This window comes from Pelobates fuscus, chromosome 3, assembly GCF_036172605.1.
Source record: "Pelobates fuscus isolate aPelFus1 chromosome 3, aPelFus1.pri, whole genome shotgun sequence".
Lineage (NCBI taxonomy): Eukaryota > Metazoa > Chordata > Amphibia > Anura > Pelobatidae > Pelobates > Pelobates fuscus.
The window spans coordinates 378,850,597-378,872,644 of record NC_086319.1 but is presented as its reverse complement, the minus strand read 5'-3'; the positions used below and the strand labels follow the sequence as shown (position 1 = coordinate 378,872,644).

Genomic DNA, 22,048 nt, shown 5'->3' with positions numbered 1-22,048 from the left:
ATCCTAACCATACAAGTACGCGTAAAGAACACTTAAAAAAAAAAAAAAAATGATGTTTAATTTGGTTCTATGTGTTGTACACAAAGTATAGTAGTGTAAGTGAGTACATTATAGTTTTCTTTCCATTCTTTCAGTATTTTATTGTAGATATTGGTGGTTTTATTTGTTTGGAAAATTATCTTTACACGACGGCAGAAGCCTTTTTTGTCCGACCATGTAGGGGCTATAACATTATTTATTCGGCTGTTAAAACCCTGAATACAGAAGCAAATTCAGTTTTTACTGTGTGGCTTGTAATGAATTGTGTGAGAGTGCTAAACTTCATTACTTAGTGCTTTTTTATTGGAGTTAGTCGTGAAGAGCAGTTGTAAGAAATTCATATCTTGTAAGTCTCCGTATCTACCAATGGAAAGACTGCTGATTTGGTACATGTTCACAAACCGTAACTATGAGAAGATTTTAAACTGGCAATAAAGACGTTGCATGCCCCTGGATTAGCCCCCACTCAGATCTCACTTTTGCCATTACAGAGAGAACCTATATTAATTGTATCAGACTGATCTCATTCACAAGGGCAGTCCAGAACAGAAATAAAAAACAGGTGGCCTCTACATGAGAGAAACGTACCAAACTCAGACAACCATTTCTGTCTTCGATAGGTCTGGGCGTGGCATGTGCAAAAAAAATTTCAAGGCATTTGAGCTTATAAATTGCCTTAAAACCGGCAAATTTCAGAAATTCAGTTCATTCACATCAAATTAACGAATAATCCAACTTAAAAAAAATCTCAGTATGTATGTGTTGTTGGGTGATTCAGTTTATCAATTCGGACATGAACAAACCGAATTTTGGAATTTATGTGTTTGGCGGTTTTAAGGCATTTTATTCAGACTAATGCCTTAAAACAAATTTTTGCACGTCTAGTCTGGGCAGCGTGGTGTAGCCTTTACCTCTCTTGCCACAGTAAGCAAAGGGTCCATGTTTGGATTGCCATTTTGAAACAAGCGAGGAACGAAAATTCAGAACAATGTTTATGAGAATAGTGGACAAAAACATCAGTAGTATCAGTCTCCATTCAGGATCCATACACGTTCTAACTCTAGCTTTAGAACTTTGCCCAGGGCTACTCAAAACACCTAACTACCTCCCCCCTAACGTGTGTAAATACCATATGTACTTGCACCTAATGCGCTCTTTTTTTTGGAAAATACAGTTTCCAAAATTTGAATGTGCATTACATTTGGGGCAAAATTTGAAATTTTCCATCGAATGAAAACTGGTCAATTCACACAAATTTCCCAGGTTTCAAAAATTGAGGTGCACATTAGATTCGATGGCGCATTAGATTTGAGTAAATGCAGTACATATAATGGATTATCTCTACAGGGTGGTCTTTTCGAAGCAGTGAATGAAGTCTACAAACTGCTTATCCCCATCTATGAAGCCAATCGGGATTATAAGAAGCTGTCGTCTGTTCACGGCAAGTTACAGGATGCTTTCAACAAGATCACGAACCAGGTGTGTGCCCATCTATGCTCTCCGAAAGGAAATTCTTTGAATGGAAAATATCCCAAGCTACACCCTGCAAATAAACGTAGTACAGAAAGCATGGGCGTAAGAGATCAGTCCTTCGTGTGTAGGAGATTCAGGGCGCAGTACACATACTTTCCATTCAGTGGTGGTAATGTTTGTTATTATGGAAATAGGAAAACAGAGAACAAAAAGTTCAGTGTCTCTGGGTGTACACCTGTGCCGACAACCCCGGATAACCCGAGGAAGTAATGCCGAGTGTCTACTCAGAGACTGGTGTACCAATTAGAGACTCCAGATGTCTCAAGAAGGAAATACCATAACCTTCTGGGACCATAACCGGCAAACAGGTCCCAGTTCCTGTGTCTTACAGTTTTCTGGGTCTGGTGTAGCTTTGATAGAAGTTTTATTCTCCTTATAATTTAGTCCATGTCCACTTTTCAGAAGCCTTTAGTTTGCCGTGAAATGTCATAGAAACCCATCTGCCTTAGTATTTAATTCATGGCTGATCCCCAGTTAAATATGGGGTCCGATCTCCTTTACTGGCAGTAAGATGTGCAATATATAATTGAAAGTGCTGAATGGAAACCCTCTGGAAATGAATGTTTTCTAATCAGTGGTCTCTCTCTATTCTCTCCTTCCCTCTCTTCTTGTTTCTCTTTTTTCTCTCGTTACTTATTCCATATCCGGGCCTCACATTCCCTCACCATGGTCCTACTTGTTTTATCTATTGTCTGCCATTCACTCTGCATCACTCATCTCATTGTTTATTCCATGTTTTTTTCCTCCTTCCTTTTCACTAACATCTTACGGTTTCTCTGATCCCCATCTCTCCGTCTCCATTTACACGCCATCTCGTTCATTCAAACACCGGTTGCTTCTCTTCATCTTGTTGGCTTGTTCTGTTTTCCATTTCCTTATCTCCCCATGAAAACATTGCACACCTGCATTCATTCCTTCACTATTTTTCCCATTCTGTTTTTCTTCCCCTTTGCTCCCGAGCAGATCACAGGCTGGGAGGTAGGCGGTGTGAACATTAACCATCTTATCATGTTTTTAACCCCCTTGATTTTCTTACCCACAATGACTTGCTGCACGTCAGCTAACCTCCCCCATGATCCCCCACACACTGGTAAGAACAGTCTACTTATGCATTAGGAATGGAAATAATCTGGTCTGTAGGCCCATTATTATACACGATGGCCTTCATTGGGTTAGAGGGAGAAAAATATGGTCAAGAATTGCTTTGTTTTTATTTTTATTACAGTTGTATAATATTAATGGTATTAACAGGAAAAAAAACATTTGTAAATACACCAGTCACCTTGATAAAGTAACCACTGTGGTAAAATAAATGCCTATATCTTATGCTAATGCATTTTAAAACCGCACACCAATTGTTTAGCTATTGGTTAACAATACGTTAATTTTTGCTTGCTTTGTGTCTTTTTTTACATTTTTAACAGGAATCGTTGGATAAGTCAATTCATTTAGGGATTGGGTCCAAGAAAATTACAATGACTGAATCTTTGTGAAACTAATAATTAAAAATTTTCAGCAATTAAAATATTTTGATATAGTCCATGTTCCTGACAAGCCTTCTATTTTTTTATATGCTAGTGGTCTCACTAACTTGGGAGGAATCACTAGATTTCACCCAGAGTCCAAGGGTTTGGCATCTAATTACTTGTGCACCATCTAAAAATCTCCCATCTCCTAACCCCAACAGGCATGTTTTAGGGATGACTCCAACCTATTTTTGGTTTGCCATGCACACATTCATGAACAAAACATACCATTCCTTCCTTTCCCTAGTTTAGAAGGACACTAAGCATATTGAAACCTGTCTGGTGCACCCATGACATCAGAAGGGGCTCTTTTTGAGAAAGGAAAGAATTGGTGTAGTAGAATTGGAAAGTAAATCAAATCATGCTTTGGTTTCTAAATCTATGTTTAGAACTAGGCATTCCGAATCCTTTAATGAATTGTTAACATAATACATAGGCATTTTTCATGCACTATTTGTCTTCAGGTTACCATGGTTACAAGGTGCCAATTAATCTCAGTCTCATCTAGCCCTGAGAGTCCCACTGCCACCCAGTGGGCATATAGTGGCCGGCCATCACCCCAAAGAGATTGAGTCCTATTGCATAACTAGAAGACGTTTTTGTTCAGCACACTGAATTGTTTGTTTGTGTTTGTGTCTATTATACTCATGTGTTTTACATTCACGTTGTGATATATTGTGTTTCTATTATGTAAGAGTGCACATATTTTTGTTTTAGCATGTCACATGGTTTATAATTGTATGTGTTCTGTGTTTATGCTTCTACTTCCATAGATGTGTGTATAATATATACATATATGTCACATGTGTCCATGGAGTAAATGTTCCCTCACGTTACCCCTTGCACCCCTCGTACCCAGCCCCTTTAAGTTAAGTGTTGCTGCTGGCATGTTGTATCCTAACTGTTTCCTCTTCTCTTCCCTCGCTCTCCTATTCAATGTTCCCCTATGAACGGACATCATTGGTGAGTTGGAGTAGCTGTATAACAAGAGCATGCACACCTCTGCACCTCGCTGCATCTTTTATCCCTGTATCTCTGCCAGGCTATGCTATGTCTCTGCTATTCCAGTACCGAACACACACAGGTCATCCAATGTCTCTGCTGATTAGAGATCTGTTGTGTTTGGCACTGTTATAAAAGGTGCCCCGTGCCTCCTGGTGCCCTCATTACTGTGCATTGGCTGGAACCGGCAGCTCTCTAACTTCCTGTGGGTACGGCCCAGGTCTCTCTGCAATCCCTGTCTTGTCAACCTAGTGATATTTTCTCTTTCACCTCTCATGGTCACTTGCTGTTGTACTGAACTACTCTGCAATACATATAGTAATAATGCCCACAGCACTGTCACTGTATCACTGTTACCCACCTCTCGCTGCAATACATATAGTAATAATGCCCACAGCACTGTCACTGTATCACTGTTACCCACCTCTCTCTCTGCAATACATATAGTAATAATGCCCACAGCACTGTCACTGTATCACTGTGTTACCCACCTCTCTCTCTGCAATACATATAGTAATAATGCCCACAGCACTGTCACTGTATCACTGTTACCCACCTCTCTCTCTGCAATACATATAGTAATAATGCCCACAGCACTGTCACTGTATCACTGTGTTATCCACCTCTCTCTGCAATACATATAGTAATAATGCCCACAGCACTGTCACTGTATCACTGTTGCCCACCTCTCTCTGCAATACATATAGTAATAATGCCCACAGCACTGTCACTGTATCACTGTTACCCACCTCTCTCTGCAATACATATAGTAATAATGCCCACAGCACTGTCACTGTATCACTGTTACCCACCTCTCTCTCTGCAATACATATAGTAATAATGCCCACAGCACTGTCACTGTATCACTGTGTTACCCACCTCTCTCTCTCTGCAATACATATAGTAATAATGCCCACCGCACTGTCACTGTATCACTGTTACCCACCTCTCTCTCTCTGCAATACATATAGTAATAATGCCCACCGCACTGTCACTGTATCACTGTTACCCACCTCTCTCTCTGCAATACATATAGTAATAATGCCCACAGCACTGTCACTGTATCACTGTGTTACCCACCTCTCTCTCTGCAATACATATAGTAATAATGCCCACAGCACTGTCACTGTATCACTGTTACCCACCTCTATCTCTGCAATACATATAGTGATAATGCCCACAGCACTGTCACTGTATCACTGTTACCCACCTCTCTCTCTGCAATACATATAGTAATAATGCCCACAGCACTGTCACTGTATCACTGTTACCCACCTCTCTCTCTGCAATACATATAGTAATAATGCCCACAGCACTGTCACTGTATCACTGTTACCCACCTCTCTCTCTGCAATACAAATAGTTAATAATGCCCACAGCACTGTCACTGTATCACTGTTACCCACCTCTCTCTCTCTGCAATACATATAGTAATAATGCCCACCGCACTGTCACTGTATCACTGTTACCCACCTCTCTCTGCAATACATATAGTAATAATGCCCACAGCACTGTCACTGTATCACAGTTACCCACCTCTCTCTCTGCAATACATATAGTAATAATGCCCACAGCACTGTCACTGTATCACTGTTACCCACCTCTCTCTCTGCAATACATATAGTAATAATGCCCACAGCACTGTCACTGTATCACTGTTACCCACCTCTCTCTCTGCAATACATATAGTAATAATGCCCACAGCACTGTCACTGTATCACTGTTACCCACCTCTCTCTCTGCAATACATATAGTAATAATGCCCACAGCACTGTCACTGTATCACTGTGTTACCCACCTCTCTCTCTCTGCAATACATATAGTAATAATGCCCACAGCACTGTCACTGTATCACTGTTACCCACCTCTCTCTCTGCAATACATATAGTAATAATGCCCACAGCACTGTCACTGTATCACTGTGTTACCCACCTCTCTCTCTGCAATACATATAGTAATAATGCCCACAGCACTGTCACTGTATCACTGTGTTACCCACCTCTCTCTCTCTGCAATACATATAGTAATAATGCCCACAGCACTGTCACTGTATCACTGTTACCCACCTCTCTCTGCAATACATATAGTAATAATTCCCACAGCACTGTCACTGTATCACTGTTACCCACCTCTCTCTCTCTGCAATACATATAGTAATAATGCCCACCGCACTCACTGTATCACTGTGTTACCCACCTCTCTCTCTCTGCAATACATATAGTAATAATGCCCACAGCACTGTCACTGTATCACTGTTACCCACCTCTCTCTCTGCAATACATATAGTAATAATGCCCACAGCACTGTCACTGTATCACTGTGTTACCCACCTCTCTCTCTGCAATACATATAGTAATAATGCCCACAGCACTGTCACTGTATCACTGTTACCCACCTCTCTCTCTGCAATACATATAGTAATAATGCCCACAGCACTGTCACTGTATCACTGTTACCCACCTCTCTCTGCAATACATATAGTAATAATGCCCACCGCACTCACTGTATCACTGTGTTACCCACCTCTCTCTCTCTGCAATACATATAGTAATAATGCCCACAGCACTGTCACTGTATCACTGTTACCCACCTCTCTCTCTGCAATACAAATAGTAATAATGCCCACAGCACTGTCACTGTATCACTGTTACCCACCTCTCTCTCTGCAATACATATAGTAATAATGCCCACAGCACTGTCACTGTATCACTGTTACCCACCTCTCTCTCTGCAATACATATAGTAATAATGCCCACAGCACGGTCACTGTATCACTGTGTTACCCACCTCTCTCTCTGCAATACATATAGTAATAATGCCCACAGCACTGTCACTGTATCACTGTGTTACCCACCTCTCTCTCTGCAATACATATAGTAATAATGCCCACAGCACTGTCACTGTATCACTGTTACCCACCTCTATCTCTGCAATACATATAGTAATAATGCCCACAGCACTGTCACTGTATCACTGTTACCCACCTCTCTCTCTGCAATACATATAGTAATAATGCCCACAGCACTGTCACTGTATCACTGTTACCCACCTCTCTCTCTCTGCAATACATATAGTAATAATGCCCACCGCACTCACTGTATCACTGTGTTACCCACCTCTCTCTCTCTGCAATACATATAGTAATAATGCCCACAGCACTGTCACTGTATCACTGTTACCCACCTCTATCTCTGCAATACATATAGTAATAATGCCCACAGCACTGTCACTGTATCACTGTTACCCACCTCTCTCTCTCTGCAATACATATAGTAATAATGCCCACAGCACTGTCACTGTATCACTGTGTTACCCACCTCTCTCTCTGCAATACATATAGTAATAATGCCCACAGCACTGTCACTGTATCACTGTTACCCACCTCTCTCTCTGCAATACATATAGTAATAATGCCCACAGCACTGTCACTGTATCACTGTTACCCACCTCTCTCTCTGCAATACATATAGTAATAATGCCCACAGCACTGTCACTGTATCACTGTGTTACCCACCTCTATCTCTGCAATACATATAGTAATAATGCCCACAGCACTGTCACTGTATCACTGTTACCCACCTCTCTCTCTGCAATACATATAGTAATAATGCCCACAGCACTGTCACTGTATCACTGTTACCCACCTCTCTCTCTGCAATACATATAGTAATAATGCCCACAGCACTGTCACTGTATCACTGTGTTACCCACCTCTATCTCTGCAATACATATAGTAATAATGCCCACAGCACTGTCACTGTATCACTGTTACCCACCTCTCTCTCTGCAATACATATAGTAATAATGCCCACAGCACTGTCACTGTATCACTGTGTTACCCACCTCTCTCTCTGCAATACATATAGTAATAATGCCCACAGCACTGTCACTGTATCACTGTGTTACCCACCTCTCTCTCTGCAATACATATAGTAATAATGCCCACAGCACTGTCACTGTATCACTGTTACCCACCTCTCTCTCTGCAATACATATAGTAATAATGCCCACAGCACTGTCACTGTATCACTGTTACCCACCTCTCTCTCTGCAATACATATAGTAATAATGCCCACAGCACTGTCACTGTATCACTGTGTTACCCACCTCTCTCTCTGCAATACATATAGTAATAATGCCCACAGCACTGTCACTGTATCACTGTGTTACCCACCTCTCTCTCTGCAATACATATAGTAATAATGCCCACAGCACTGTCACTGTATCACTGTTACCCACCTCTCTCTGCAATACATATAGTAATAATGCCCACAGCACTGTCACTGTATCACTGTTACCCACCTCTCTCTCTGCAATACATATAGTAATAATGCCCACAGCACTGTCACTGTATCACTGTGTTACCCACCTCTCTCTCTGCAATACATATAGTAATAATGCCCACAGCACTGTCACTGTATCACTGTTACCCACCTCTCTCTCTGCAATACATATAGTAATAATGCCCACAGCACGGTCACTGTATCACTGTTACCCACCTCTCTCTCTGCAATACATATAGTAATAATGCCCACAGCACTGTCACTGTATCACTGTGTTACCCACCTCTCTCTCTGCAATACATATAGTAATAATGCCCACAGCACTGTCACTGTATCACTGTTACCCACCTCTCTCTCTGCAATACATATAGTAATAATGCCCACAGCACTGTCACTGTATCACTGTTACCCACCTCTCTCTCTCTGCAATACATATAGTAATAATGCCCACAGCACTGTCACTGTATCACTGTGTTACCCACCTCTCTCTCTGCAATACATATAGTAATAATGCCCACAGCACTGTCACTGTATCACTGTTACCCACCTCTCTCTCTGCAATACATATAGTAATAATGCCCACAGCACTGTCACTGTATCACTGTTACCCACCTCTCTCTCTGCAATACATATAGTAATAATGCCCACAGCACTGTCACTGTATCACTGTGTTACCCACCTCTCTCTCTGCAATACATATAGTAATAATGCCCACAGCACTGTCACTGTATCACTGTTACCCACCTCTCTCTCTGCAATACATATAGTAATAATGCCCACAGCACGGTCACTGTATCACTGTTACCCACCTCTCTCTCTGCAATACATATAGTAATAATGCCCACAGCACTGTCACTGTATCACTGTGTTACCCACCTCTCTCTCTGCAATACATATAGTAATAATGCCCACAGCACTGTCACTGTATCACTGTTACCCACCTCTCTCTCTGCAATACATATAGTAATAATGCCCACAGCACTGTCACTGTATCACTGTGTTACCCACCTCTCTCTCTGCAATACATATAGTAATAATGCCCACAGCACTGTCACTGTATCACTGTTACCCACCTCTCTCTCTGCAATACATATAGTAATAATGCCCACAGCACTGTCACTGTATCACTGTTACCCACCTCTCTCTCTGCAATACATATAGTAATAATGCCCACAGCACTGTCACTGTATCACTGTTACCCACCTCTCTCTCTGCAATACATATAGTAATAATGCCCACAGCACTGTCACTGTATCACTGTTACCCACCTCTCTCTGCAATACATATAGTAATAATGCCCACAGCACTGTCACTGTATCACTGTTACCCACCTCTCTCTCTCTGCAATACATATAGTAATAATGCCCACAGCACTGTCACTGTATCACTGTGTTACCCACCTCTCTCTCTGCAATACATATAGTAATAATGCCCACAGCACTGTCACTGTATCACTGTTACCCACCTCTCTCTCTGCAATACATATAGTAATAATGCCCACAGCACTGTCACTGTATCACTGTTACCCACCTCTCTCTCTGCAATACATATAGTAATAATGCCCACAGCACTGTCACTGTATCACTGTTACCCACCTCTCTCTGCAATACATATAGTAATAATGCCCACAGCACTGTCACTGTATCACTGTTACCCACCTCTCTCTCTCTGCAATACATATAGTAATAATGCCCACAGCACTGTCACTGTATCACTGTTACCCACCTCTCTCTCTCTGCAATACATATAGTAATAATGCCCACAGCACTGTCACTGTATCACTGTTACCCACCTCTCTCTCTCTGCAATACATATAGTAATAATGCCCACAGCACTGTCACTGTATCACTGTTACCCACCTCTCTCTCTCTGCAATACATATAGTAATAATGCCCACAGCACTGTCACTGTATCACTGTGTTACCCACCTCTCTCTCTGCAATACATATAGTAATAATGCCCACAGCACTGTCACTGTATCACTGTTACCCACCTCTCTCTCTGCAATACATATAGTAATAATGCCCACAGCACTGTCACTGTATCACTGTTACCCACCTCTCTCTCTGCAATACATATAGTAATAATGCCCACAGCACTGTCACTGTATCACTGTTACCCACCTCTCTCTCTGCAATACATATAGTAATAATGCCCACAGCACTGTCACTGTATCACTGTGTTACCCACCTCTCTCTGCAATACATATAGTAATAATGCCCACAGCACTGTCACTGTATCACTGTTACCCACCTCTCTCTCTCTGCAATACATATAGTAATAATGCCCACAGCACTGTCACTGTATCACTGTTACCCACCTCTCTCTCTCTGCAATACATATAGTAATAATGCCCACAGCACTGTCACTGTATCACTGTTACCCACCTCTCTCTCTGCAATACATATAGTAATAATGCCCACAGCACTGTCACTGTATCACTGTTACCCACCTCTCTCTCTGCAATACATATAGTAATAATGCCCACAGCACTGTCACTGTATCACTGTTACCCACCTCTCTCTCTGCAATACATATAGTAATAATGCCCACAGCACTGTCACTGTATCACTGTTACCCACCTCTCTCTCTGCAATACATATAGTAATAATGCCCACAGCACTGTCACTGTATCACTGTTACCCACCTCTCTCTCTCTGCAATACATATAGTAATAATGCCCACAGCACTGTCACTGTATCACTGTTACCCACCTCTCTCTGCAATACATATAGTAATAATGCCCACAGCACTGTCACTGTATCACTGTTACCCACCTCTCTCTCTCTGCAATACATATAGTAATAATGCCCACAGCACTGTCACTGTATCACTGTTACCCACCTCTCTCTCTGCAATACATATAGTAATAATGCCCACAGCACTGTCACTGTATCACTGTTACCCACCTCTCTCTCTGCAATACATATAGTAATAATGCCCACAGCACTGTCACTGTATCACTGTTACCCACCTCTCTCTCTGCAATACATATAGTAATAATGCCCACAGCACTGTCACTGTATCACTGTTACCCACCTCTCTCTCTCTGCAATACATATAGTAATAATGCCCACAGCACTGTCACTGTATCACTGTTACCCACCTCTCTCTGCAATACATATAGTAATAATGCCCACAGCACTGTCACTGTATCACTGTTACCCACCTCTCTCTCTGCAATACATATAGTAATAATGCCCACAGCACTGTCACTGTATCACTGTTACCCACCTCTCTCTGCAATACATATAGTAATAATGCCCACAGCACTGTCACTGTATCACTGTTACCCACCTCTCTCTCTGCAATACATATAGTAATAATGCCCACAGCACTGTCACTGTATCACTGTTACCCACCTCTCTCTCTGCAATACATATAGTAATAATGCCCACAGCACTGTCACTGTATCACTGTTACCCACCTCTCTCTCTGCAATACATATAGTAATAATGCCCACAGCACTGTCACTGTATCACTGTTACCCACCTCTCTCTCTCTGCAATACATATAGTAATAATGCCCACAGCACTGTCACTGTATCACTGTTACCCACCTCTATCTCTGCAATACATATAGTGATAATGCCCAAAGCACTGTCACTGTATCACTGTTACCCACCTCTCTCTCTGCAATACATATAGTAATAATGCCCACAGCACTGTCACTGTATCACTGTTACCTACCTCTCTCTGCAATACATATAGTAATAATGCCCACAGCACTGTCACTGTATCACTGTTACCCACCTCTCTCTCTGCAATACATATAGTAATAATGCCCACAGCACTGTCACTGTATCACTGTTACCCACCTCTCTCTCTGCAATACATATAGTAATAATGCCCACAGCACTGTCACTGTATCACTGTTACCCACCTCTCTCTCTGCAATACATATAGTAATAATGCCCACAGCACTGTCACTGTATCACTGTTACCCACCTCTCTCTCTGCAATACATATAGTAATAATGCCCACAGCACTGTCACTGTATCACTGTGTTACCCACCTCTCTCTCTGCAATACATATAGTAATAATGCCCACAGCACTGTCACTGTATCACTGTTACCCACCTCTCTCTCTGCAATACATATAGTAATAATGCCCACAGCACTGTCACTGTATCACTGTTACCCACCTCTCTCTGCAATACATATAGTAATAATGCCCACAGCACTGTCACTGTATCACTGTTACCCACCTCTCTCTCTGCAATACATATAGTAATAATGCCCACAGCACTGTCACTGTATCACTGTTACCCACCTCTCTCTCTGCAATACATATAGTAATAATGCCCACAGCACTGTCACTGTATCACTGTTACCCACCTCTCTCTCTGCAATACATATAGTAATAATGCCCACAGCACTGTCACTGTATCACTGTTACCCACCTCTCTCTCTGCAATACATATAGTAATAATGCCCACAGCACTGTCACTGTATCACTGTTACCCACCTCTCTCTCTCTGCAATACATATAGTAATAATGCCCACAGCACTGTCACTGTATCACTGTTACCCACCTCTCTCTCTGCAATACATATAGTAATAATGCCCACAGCACTGTCACTGTATCACTGTTACCCACCTCTCTCTCTCTGCAATACATATAGTAATAATGCCCACAGCACTGTCACTGTATCACTGTTACCCACCTCTCTCTCTGCAATACATATAGTAATAATGCCCACAGCACTGTCACTGTATCACTGTTACCCACCTCTCTCTCTGCAATACATATAGTAATAATGCCCACAGCACTGTCACTGTATCACTGTTACCCACCTCTCTCTCTGCAATACATATAGTAATAATGCCCACAGCACTGTCACTGTATCACTGTGTTACCCACCTCTCTCTCTGCAATACATATAGTAATAATGCCCACAGCACTGTCACTGTATCACTGTTACCCACCTCTCTCTCTGCAATACATATAGTAATAATGCCCACAGCACTGTCACTGTATCACTGTTACCCACCTCTCTCTGCAATACATATAGTAATAATGCCCACAGCACTGTCACTGTATCACTGTTACCCACCTCTCTCTCTGCAATACATATAGTAATAATGCCCACAGCACTGTCACTGTATCACTGTTACCCACCTCTCTCTCTGCAATACATATAGTAATAATGCCCACAGCACTGTCACTGTATCACTGTTACCCACCTCTCTCTCTGCAATACATATAGTAATAATGCCCACAGCACTGTCACTGTATCACTGTTACCCACCTCTCTCTCTCTGCAATACATATAGTAATAATGCCCACAGCACTGTCACTGTATCACTGTTACCCACCTCTCTCTCTGCAATACATATAGTAATAATGCCCACAGCACTGTCACTGTATCACTGTTACCCACCTCTCTCTCTCTGCAATACATATAGTAATAATGCCCACAGCACTGTCACTGTATCACTGTTACCCACCTCTCTCTCTGCAATACATATAGTAATAATGCCCACAGCACTGTCACTGTATCACTGTTACCCACCTCTCTCTCTCTGCAATACATATAGTAATAATGCCCACAGCACTGTCACTGTATCACTGTTACCCACCTCTCTCTCTGCATCGTGTTGCTGTGCGTTCCCATCGTTCCTTCTCTTTACAGATCCTCAGCGTATGTTTGGAACGTATTTTCGAGTTGGATTTTATGGCTCCAAATTCGGGGACCTGGACGACCAAGAGTTTGTATATAAAGAGCCATCTATAACCAAACTAGCAGAGATATCTCACCGCCTCGAGGTAAGAATTTGACTTATACCAGCGCTCGAGTTAATTGTCTGTCCTGCTTACGTTATACATGAGCGGCTTAACTGAGCTGCCTGCACGCACTGAGCCTGGCATACATGTTCTTTCTATTCTTCATATACCTATTCTGCCTGCCTGCTGCACTCGGCCTGCCTACCTATATTCTGTCTGTCCTTCCTGTAATGTGGCTATACTGGCTGTCTTTTTCTGTCTGGCTGTCCTTGCTTCCTCTCTGTACTGTGCCAAACCTACCTACACTGTGTCTGCCCTGACTGCGCTGTGCTTGTCCTGCCTTTCTTGCCTGCACTCTGCTTATCTACCTGTGCGCTCTCTCTCTCTGTCCTTACTGTACTTTGCCTGTGCTGTGGCTGTACTGGCTGTCTGTCTGTCTGTCCTTCCTGCTTCCCTGTACTATGCCAAACCTATCTTTATTGAGTCAGCCCTGCCTGCGCTCTGCTTGCCCTTCCTGTCTTGCTGGCCCTGCCTGTGATTTATTTATCCTGACTGTCTGCACTGAGCCCGTCTTACCTTCTCAGTGTCTGTCCAACTGCCTGTACTGTGCTGTTCATGCCTTCCGTGACTGCATTCATTGCGTCTGTATTTGCACCTATTTTGCGCCCACATGTTAAACGTCGGTGAATGGGTAAGACTCATGAATGGTAAAGCTTTTCAACTTCTTCATTGTTAGGAATTTTACACAGAGCAGTTTGGTGAAGGGAATGTCCAGGTCGTGAAGGATTCAAATCATGTGGATAAAACCAAACTTGATCCCAACAAGGTAAGAGAAGCCTTCGCTGAGACTTTTAGAAGCCGATTTATCTTTCTTCATTAGCTAATTACACAATCTCACCACTAATTCCTCATCTCTAATCCCTAAACCTCATGTCACCCGCTCTGTCCATGGGTCTTTGAATGTATGTCTGAGCTTGCATTGACCATGTTTTCAATGTTAATAAACTGATTTTAGATTAAGTGATGCTGTAACTCCCTGTCCTGGTGTAATGCGTTCCATCTTTGTAGTATCTGCAGAGAATGAAATCTCAAAATGAGTTACAAAAAAATTCTTTGTCTATTCTATCCCCTTAAGGGACATTTCAATCCCATGTCCTGTACATATTCTTTAAGCCCTATTGAAATGGCAGTCTCGGTTTCTTTCCTTCTAAAACACATTTCCAGAGGCTACCATTTTGTTTTGTCTCATCGTCTTTGTGTAGAATCCTGTGCAGATTGCAATATGTCAAGCTTAGAACATGTATAAACTGTAATATGATGCTAGACAGAAGCTAGCATTTTATAGAACTTTATGAAGTGTGTGTGTGTCTGCACGTCTTACTGAGCTATGTAACAATGTGGGATTTGGAAGCCTATGACTGTGTTTCTGTATACAAGATGTAATGGACATGAGCGAGATGCACACACACAAATCCAATAAATGTGATCTTCAGTTATATGAACCTCACTGAAACGAAATATATTGTGCATGTGTACATAAGATCGGGTCACATTTTATTGAAAAGTAATGATGGAGTTTTATCAACATTCTAACCTGTTCTATTCTCACGGCTCAGGCATACATTCAGATTACTTACGTGGAGCCCTTCTTTGACACGTATGAGCTAAAGGATCGAGTCACCTACTTTGATAAGAACTACAACCTTCGCACGTTTCTATTCTGTACTCCATTCACACTGGACGGCCGGGCACATGGGGACCTGCACGAGCAATACAAACGCAAGACTGTGCTCACGACTTCAAATGCCTTTCCCTACATCAAGACTCGTGTTAATGTGCTACATCGAGAGGAGGTAAGGGCATCAGAATCATTAATTCATTATTTTATTAATTCTTTTCTGCTGCTCTGTTAATAGTCTTTTAGAGCCTGTAAGATCCTCCTGTGAGTGATTAAAGTTTAATTGGCAGAGCAAGAGATAAAAACTTCTAAAGTAAACAAACTGTACTATTTGAAAATAAAACCATTTTGTGCTCATTCAAGCTGTGTGCGTAACAGCCAGGGGAGGTGTGTTTATGGCTTCATAAACAGAAACAAAAGAGATTTAACTTCTAAATGGCAGAAATTGAATGGTGACACTGCAGGGGCATGATCTATACACAAAACTGCTTCTTTAAACTAAAGTTGTTTTGGTGCCCAGAGTGTCCCTTCAAGTGGATGAACATGAGTAAATCAGAAAACAAGAGGCAGCTCAACCTATGGGAACTGGGAAAGGGAGCTTGAATGTTATCAGGTGTTGTTAAATGCTACCTTGGTGACAACAGGATATTGAGGTAACCTGGTCACAAAGTGGTGTGTACCAGGCAAAAGTAAGGGAACCTGGTAGGTACTATGGGAAGCTGAGAGAGCATGATAGATCCATACCTGTGAGTAAGCAGTTCATGTGTTTCTAACCATCTATATGCACAGAGAAAATTATATATAGTGCACAAAAGCACACAAACCTCCAAGCAAAACTATATAAAATGACATGAGTACACCAAATAAACTCACAAAGTTCTATTACACCAACAGCATAAAGAGTAATAGAAATACAGCAATAATCTATCACTGCACATAGAGTACATGAGCAGTCATTTGTTACAACATACACAAATCGAATAGGAAGAACTGGTCAGAGTCAGTGTTTCCTCAAAGCAGGACAATGTTTCGCCCACAAGGTCTTTCTCGAGAAGCGTGTTAGGTTCCGGGAGGAGCTTTCTATATAACCACCAAAACCCAAGGGAGTCTGGATAGTACCAGGAGAAATTGAAGTAACCTTGAAATGGTAAGGTAGAAAGACCTGAGAGATGGAAGAAAGCTGGGAAGGAAGAGTTGAGTATAGGTCACCATGAAAAGGTGAGGGGATTCAGAAATGGAACATTTAACAGTGAATTACAAAAAGTACCAGCTATACAGGAATTGGCTGTGATAAACGGTAATTGGTGGCACTCAGTTGGGAAGGAAATTAAATACATAAATTGTATCTCACCCTTATAATTACCCCCAACCAACAGGTGGTCCTTATCCCAGTAGAAGTGGCCATTGAAGACATGCAGAAGAAGACACAGGAGTTGGTGTTTGCTACCCACCAGGATCCAGCAGATGCCAAGATGTTGCAGATGGTCCTACAGGGATGCGTTGGAACAACTGTAAACCAGGTGATTGCACTAAAGGCTGTAACCAAAACTGACCGCATTGTACCACTGCAATGTACCTGGTACTTCAATGCCATCCAGTGTGCCATGAAAACTGACTGGAACTGAATGTATTTCAAAGTTTAAATCCTCTTCAGAGAAATTATAAAAGTCTGGGTTGAAAAATGTACATAAGAATTTTTTTTTTTTACATTTATTTATTTAGTGCTTTGGTGTTTTAAAACATTTCAGCACAGAAAATGAATAAATGAAAAGACACAGTAATTGTAAGCCTACCCTGCCGTGTATGCCAGTGACAACTCCTATTTTTCAATTATAACTTGGCAATGTGTCTTTCAAGCACAAAGGGAACATAATTTTATTTATACTTGATGTATCCTGGCGTAACATTTCTGCTGGCATTGGTGCCAATGCAGTTTATATGAGAAACGCGTGTGTATCTAGCCAGCAAGCTAAGCTCTTCCATTAGTGTTTGTGTTGCACATGATTTGGCACCTCCTGTCTGCGGTATTTATCATACTGAGGATGATTTATTAAAATAATTTGTGAAACACAGCACTGTGACAGTGTCTGCAGATATGTAGAAGAAATGTTGGTGCTGTGTGTCTTAAAACTGACATTGCCTTGAGTGGGTTCTAATGTGCCTCTTGTCCCAGGGTCCCCTTGAGGTCGCTCAGGTGTTTTTGGCGGAGATTCCAGAAGACCCACGTCTATACCGACTCCACAACAAATTACGCCTCTGTTTCAGAGATTTCACAAAGAGGTATGGGTAGAAGTACACATGGGTATTGTAGTGGGGACATATAATGTTAAGGGACACTCCACTATCCAAACTTTAAAAAAAAAACTATATATATATATATATATATATATATATAGTTTAAATATACTAATTATGATTTTTCATTGGGGTATAACTAAAAACAGCTGCATGTCTGAAGCCTTTGCATGCCCTCCCCGTCTAACCCTGCCCAGACTTTCTGTGGCTGTCCAATCACAGACTTCCTAATGCAGCTCAATGAGAAGTCTTTGCAAGGCAGGTGCTCTGGGCACCACTGAGCAAACCAAATCGGGAAATAGCAGAACCTTCTGGTGGTGGGGTGTTAAATGCTTTTAAAAGTGCCAATTCCTATTGAAATCTGCACTTTTTGTAAAATTATCATAGGATAGACTTTTCACACTTCAGCATGTCAATGTGCCTTATGAGACTAGAACGTCTCTTTAACAAGGTGTGGGTACAGATAGTTTCCTACGTAGGATACAGAAGAAGGTGCATCGGGTGTCTCTACAGAGAGAATATGGGTATAGAATAGGGCAGTAGGACGGTGATATGCTTGGTTAAGGACAGGAAATGGACATATAAAAATGAACAAGAAAAACATGATCTCTCCCATCCCACAGAAGGATGTGTAGATGTGTGTCACACTTTACTTTCCTGTAACATGCATATACACTGAGTATTAAACAACTTCTCTTTCTCTTTCTGCGTCTAGCTGTGAGGATGCCTTGCGAAAGAACAAAAGTCTTATTGGTCCGGACCAGCGAGAATATCAGAGGGAGCTCGAGAGGAATTACCTGCGACTGAGAGAGGCACTCAACCCTTTAACATCTCGCAAGATCCCACAGCTGTATAGCGACCTGCTGCCTCACACCAGCGCCAGGTGAATAGAATATTTTACACGTCCTGTGTCCCATTAGGTTATATTTTGTTTCCCCTCCTTCCCACAGGTGCACGGACTTGATTTCACATATTTGGTGTTTACTTTATAGCCATGTCTTTTTGCACAAATAAACCCATGCTAATATGTAGCTTCTTCTTTTAATTTTTCGTACATTTTGGATTTATCCAGAGTGCCTGTTTCCTCTTTTACTTACGAGTATATTAATTATACAGACATATCCTTACACGTGAATTTATTCTGGCGTTCTCACATTTACAGAGACTCCATTAACCGCTCCAGCCTACGCAGGATTGAAGCATGAGATTTACCTACGTGTGGTCATTCAACAGATCACTGCCACAGAGGATAAATCCTATATGATGCAACTCTCCTCCAACACCTTTCAGGAAAACTGCAGAGTTGGTGGAAGAAGTGGGATTTCAATCTAAAGTTGCACAAAGTACTGAGCGAAGCTCTTCATCTGATTGGACATTGCTGCGACGGGAAGCCCCATGTGTGGGGAGATAGAGACAATGATTCTGCTTCGAACATTTGTTACCAAAAAGTTTTCACACTGCACTAGATTTTTTTATTCTTATATGAATATGGCTATTATGCTGCCTTGGCAGTAAAAGGGTTTGATGGGAATTCTTTTTATAGGGGAAGCATTAATTAATTGGCCCTAGCAGACTTGTGTAACTCTCAGGGACCCGTTTTAGCCCATGAACTGATGAGCAAACACACACACTGATTACACTATTTAATTGCAAAGTTCCGCTCCAATATTTTTAAATCCATTCCCTCCCCCCTTATACCTGTTTAATTTATCTTTTTTATGGGCATTTAGGATTTTAAATATGGCGTCTGTGGCCCAGGGGTTTAGTAGTGTTAGAGAAAGGTCCCATATACAGAATGGCTTCTTTGTGAAATTTTGCAAAACCTGTTAGTCTAGAAAGCAGTGTGAGAATTACTAGTTAAAAAGAAGGTAGAGAAGGCTGTGTTTGTTTAAAAGGATATTGACCATAATGTATAATGCCCCTTAAATGGGCAATGAAACCAAACTGTATTTAGCACTTTCAATCTGTCTCAGTGTCACGGTCTGCCGTGCTGTCATTCAGTCATGGATCAATGCACCTCAAATTGGGCGAGCCTTATGGATCAGTGCACCTCAAATGTATTTTGTGAGTGTTCTTTTAACTAGGTGGGTGACAACTTTTAATTTGACAAAGAAAACAGAGCGAAAAGAGAAAACTGTCACCCATTGAGACGGGGCATTAAAAGTATGCTTCAGGTGTCACAACAAAGGAATGATCATCACACTGGAAGAGAGCAGGTTTATTATTACTTTATATGCTTAATCTGGGGTCATTGTGCATTTTTTTTTTTTTTTTTTTTTAAATCTGCTGTCACTTAGTTTTCCTGTGTCTTACCTGCTGTCAATCAATGTCCCTGTGTTTTACCTGTTGTCATTCACTGTCACAATGTCTGTTCTGCTGTCAGTCAGTGTCACTGAGTCTATCCTGCTGTCAATGTAATTTAGTCTGTCCTTCCATCCTGTCTGTTACCTTTTGATTTTGTATGTTCATATGTCCAAGCACTCCTGCCTTGAAGTTTTTCTTAAGTTCATCTCCTAGATGCATTCTCAGTTGTAATTTTCATTTATTCAGTCACCAGGAGAGCTGTTTTTGAAATAAAACTCCCTGCTTATGATTAGTGTTTAGTTTGAGATTTGAAAGTAGAGTAGTTGGGTACCCCAAAGGGGAAGCAACTAAGTGTGTGTCAAGGGGCGACCAAAACAGGGAATAACCCTCACATACATGTGTTAGTAGAAAGATAAACCTGAACTGGTCAAGTGAGAAAGGGCGCCCCCTAGTGCATAACTATATACATATGTACAATGAAGTTGTAAAACATAACCTTTAATAGTGCTGTGGTAAAAAACTCCAATAGGGAGTAAGAACAGGAAAACAAAAGTAAACTTAAAATGGGGGGGGGGAAACAAACGTCCAGATGGGGATAAATAACCTAAAGGTGTCACCTAAAGGATATATAAAGCTAGATGAAGCTATAAATCCCCCCAACCAGTATAGTACGTCTCATATGAGCAATCCCCACTGGAATTGCAAAAAATGAATGAAGTTCAATATCGAGTTAAGAGCCATTCCTGTAAACGCTAGACATTAAATCTGTTAATAGAGAGAGTGCTTGCTTGTGGCAAGAATAGTGCACACTTAGGAGACAATGTAACAGGGAGTAACGATAGGAAGGCTTCACATAGCCAGCAGCTAGTACAAACATATACACGGATACATAGTGGCAGTTTGCATAGTGTCCATAGCAATACTGTCACCAGGGGACGGACAAACAGTGGGAGGGAGAAAAGGTAAGTATTTAGAAGGTCTAGTTGACAGCTCTAAACAAAAGGCTGACTAGCAATATAAATTGCACAATCTGACCAACGATTAAAACCCCCCCCGTTGTCCCCAATACCCGTTCCCCTGCTAGACTGTACAGGATCCTACTAATGCTGAACTAGCTTGCTGATAAATCGAGACTCTAAACTGGTCGGTGTCTGGACAGAACTTGTCCCCCCTACTGCTACCTAGTTTGAGATTTGGAAGAACATACAATTAATTTATGCACGAATCAGTACTCCCAGCAGATCAGGTATAGAACTGTCTCCTCTGCTGAACAGAATGCCTGGGACATTCTTATGCAGAATGCGGCTGTAATGGGAACAGGGTACAATTGTCCCAGCTTGGGATCCAGACCTGTCCCACTACGACATCTGTCTCAAAGTCCAGCACCACAATTCTTCAGGGTAAGGTCTTTTCCTCCACGCACAGGCAGATATCACCTGTTCTGACTGCTTCTTCTTGTAGGAAAGAATTGTTCCTCTTAGTGCTCCCGACACAGTTTTTACAAAGACATGTTTGCCTCCCACGCCCACGTGCTTAAGCTTTCAATACATAGGTCCACAGACTCTGTCACCATATCCACCCAAATAAGAAATAAGACTCCAGTTCAGGAGTGTAAGAATATCCAAAATACTTTATTCACCACAAGGACTAACCTCCAACAA

The 22,048-nt window shown here is 41.7% G+C and overlaps 1 protein-coding gene across 1 annotated transcript in view; it reads left to right on the top strand.

Moving 5' to 3' along the window:
• The window catches only part of DOCK6 (dedicator of cytokinesis 6), a 149,799-nt gene extending 129,270 nt beyond the window's left edge, over nt 1-20,529 (top strand). The window contains exons 37-45 of the mRNA XM_063446373.1: nt 1,387-1,518; nt 2,536-2,550; nt 14,027-14,152; nt 14,847-14,936; nt 15,727-15,963; nt 17,165-17,308; nt 17,962-18,068; nt 18,799-18,966; nt 19,246-20,529. Coding sequence (XP_063302443.1) covers nt 1,387-1,518; nt 2,536-2,550; nt 14,027-14,152; nt 14,847-14,936; nt 15,727-15,963; nt 17,165-17,308; nt 17,962-18,068; nt 18,799-18,966; nt 19,246-19,288 — 1,062 coding nt within the window. The 3' untranslated portion in view covers nt 19,289-20,529. The remainder of the gene's footprint in view (nt 1-1,386; nt 1,519-2,535; nt 2,551-14,026; nt 14,153-14,846; nt 14,937-15,726; nt 15,964-17,164; nt 17,309-17,961; nt 18,069-18,798; nt 18,967-19,245) is intronic.
• Nucleotides 20,530-22,048: the final 1,519 nt, after the last annotated feature.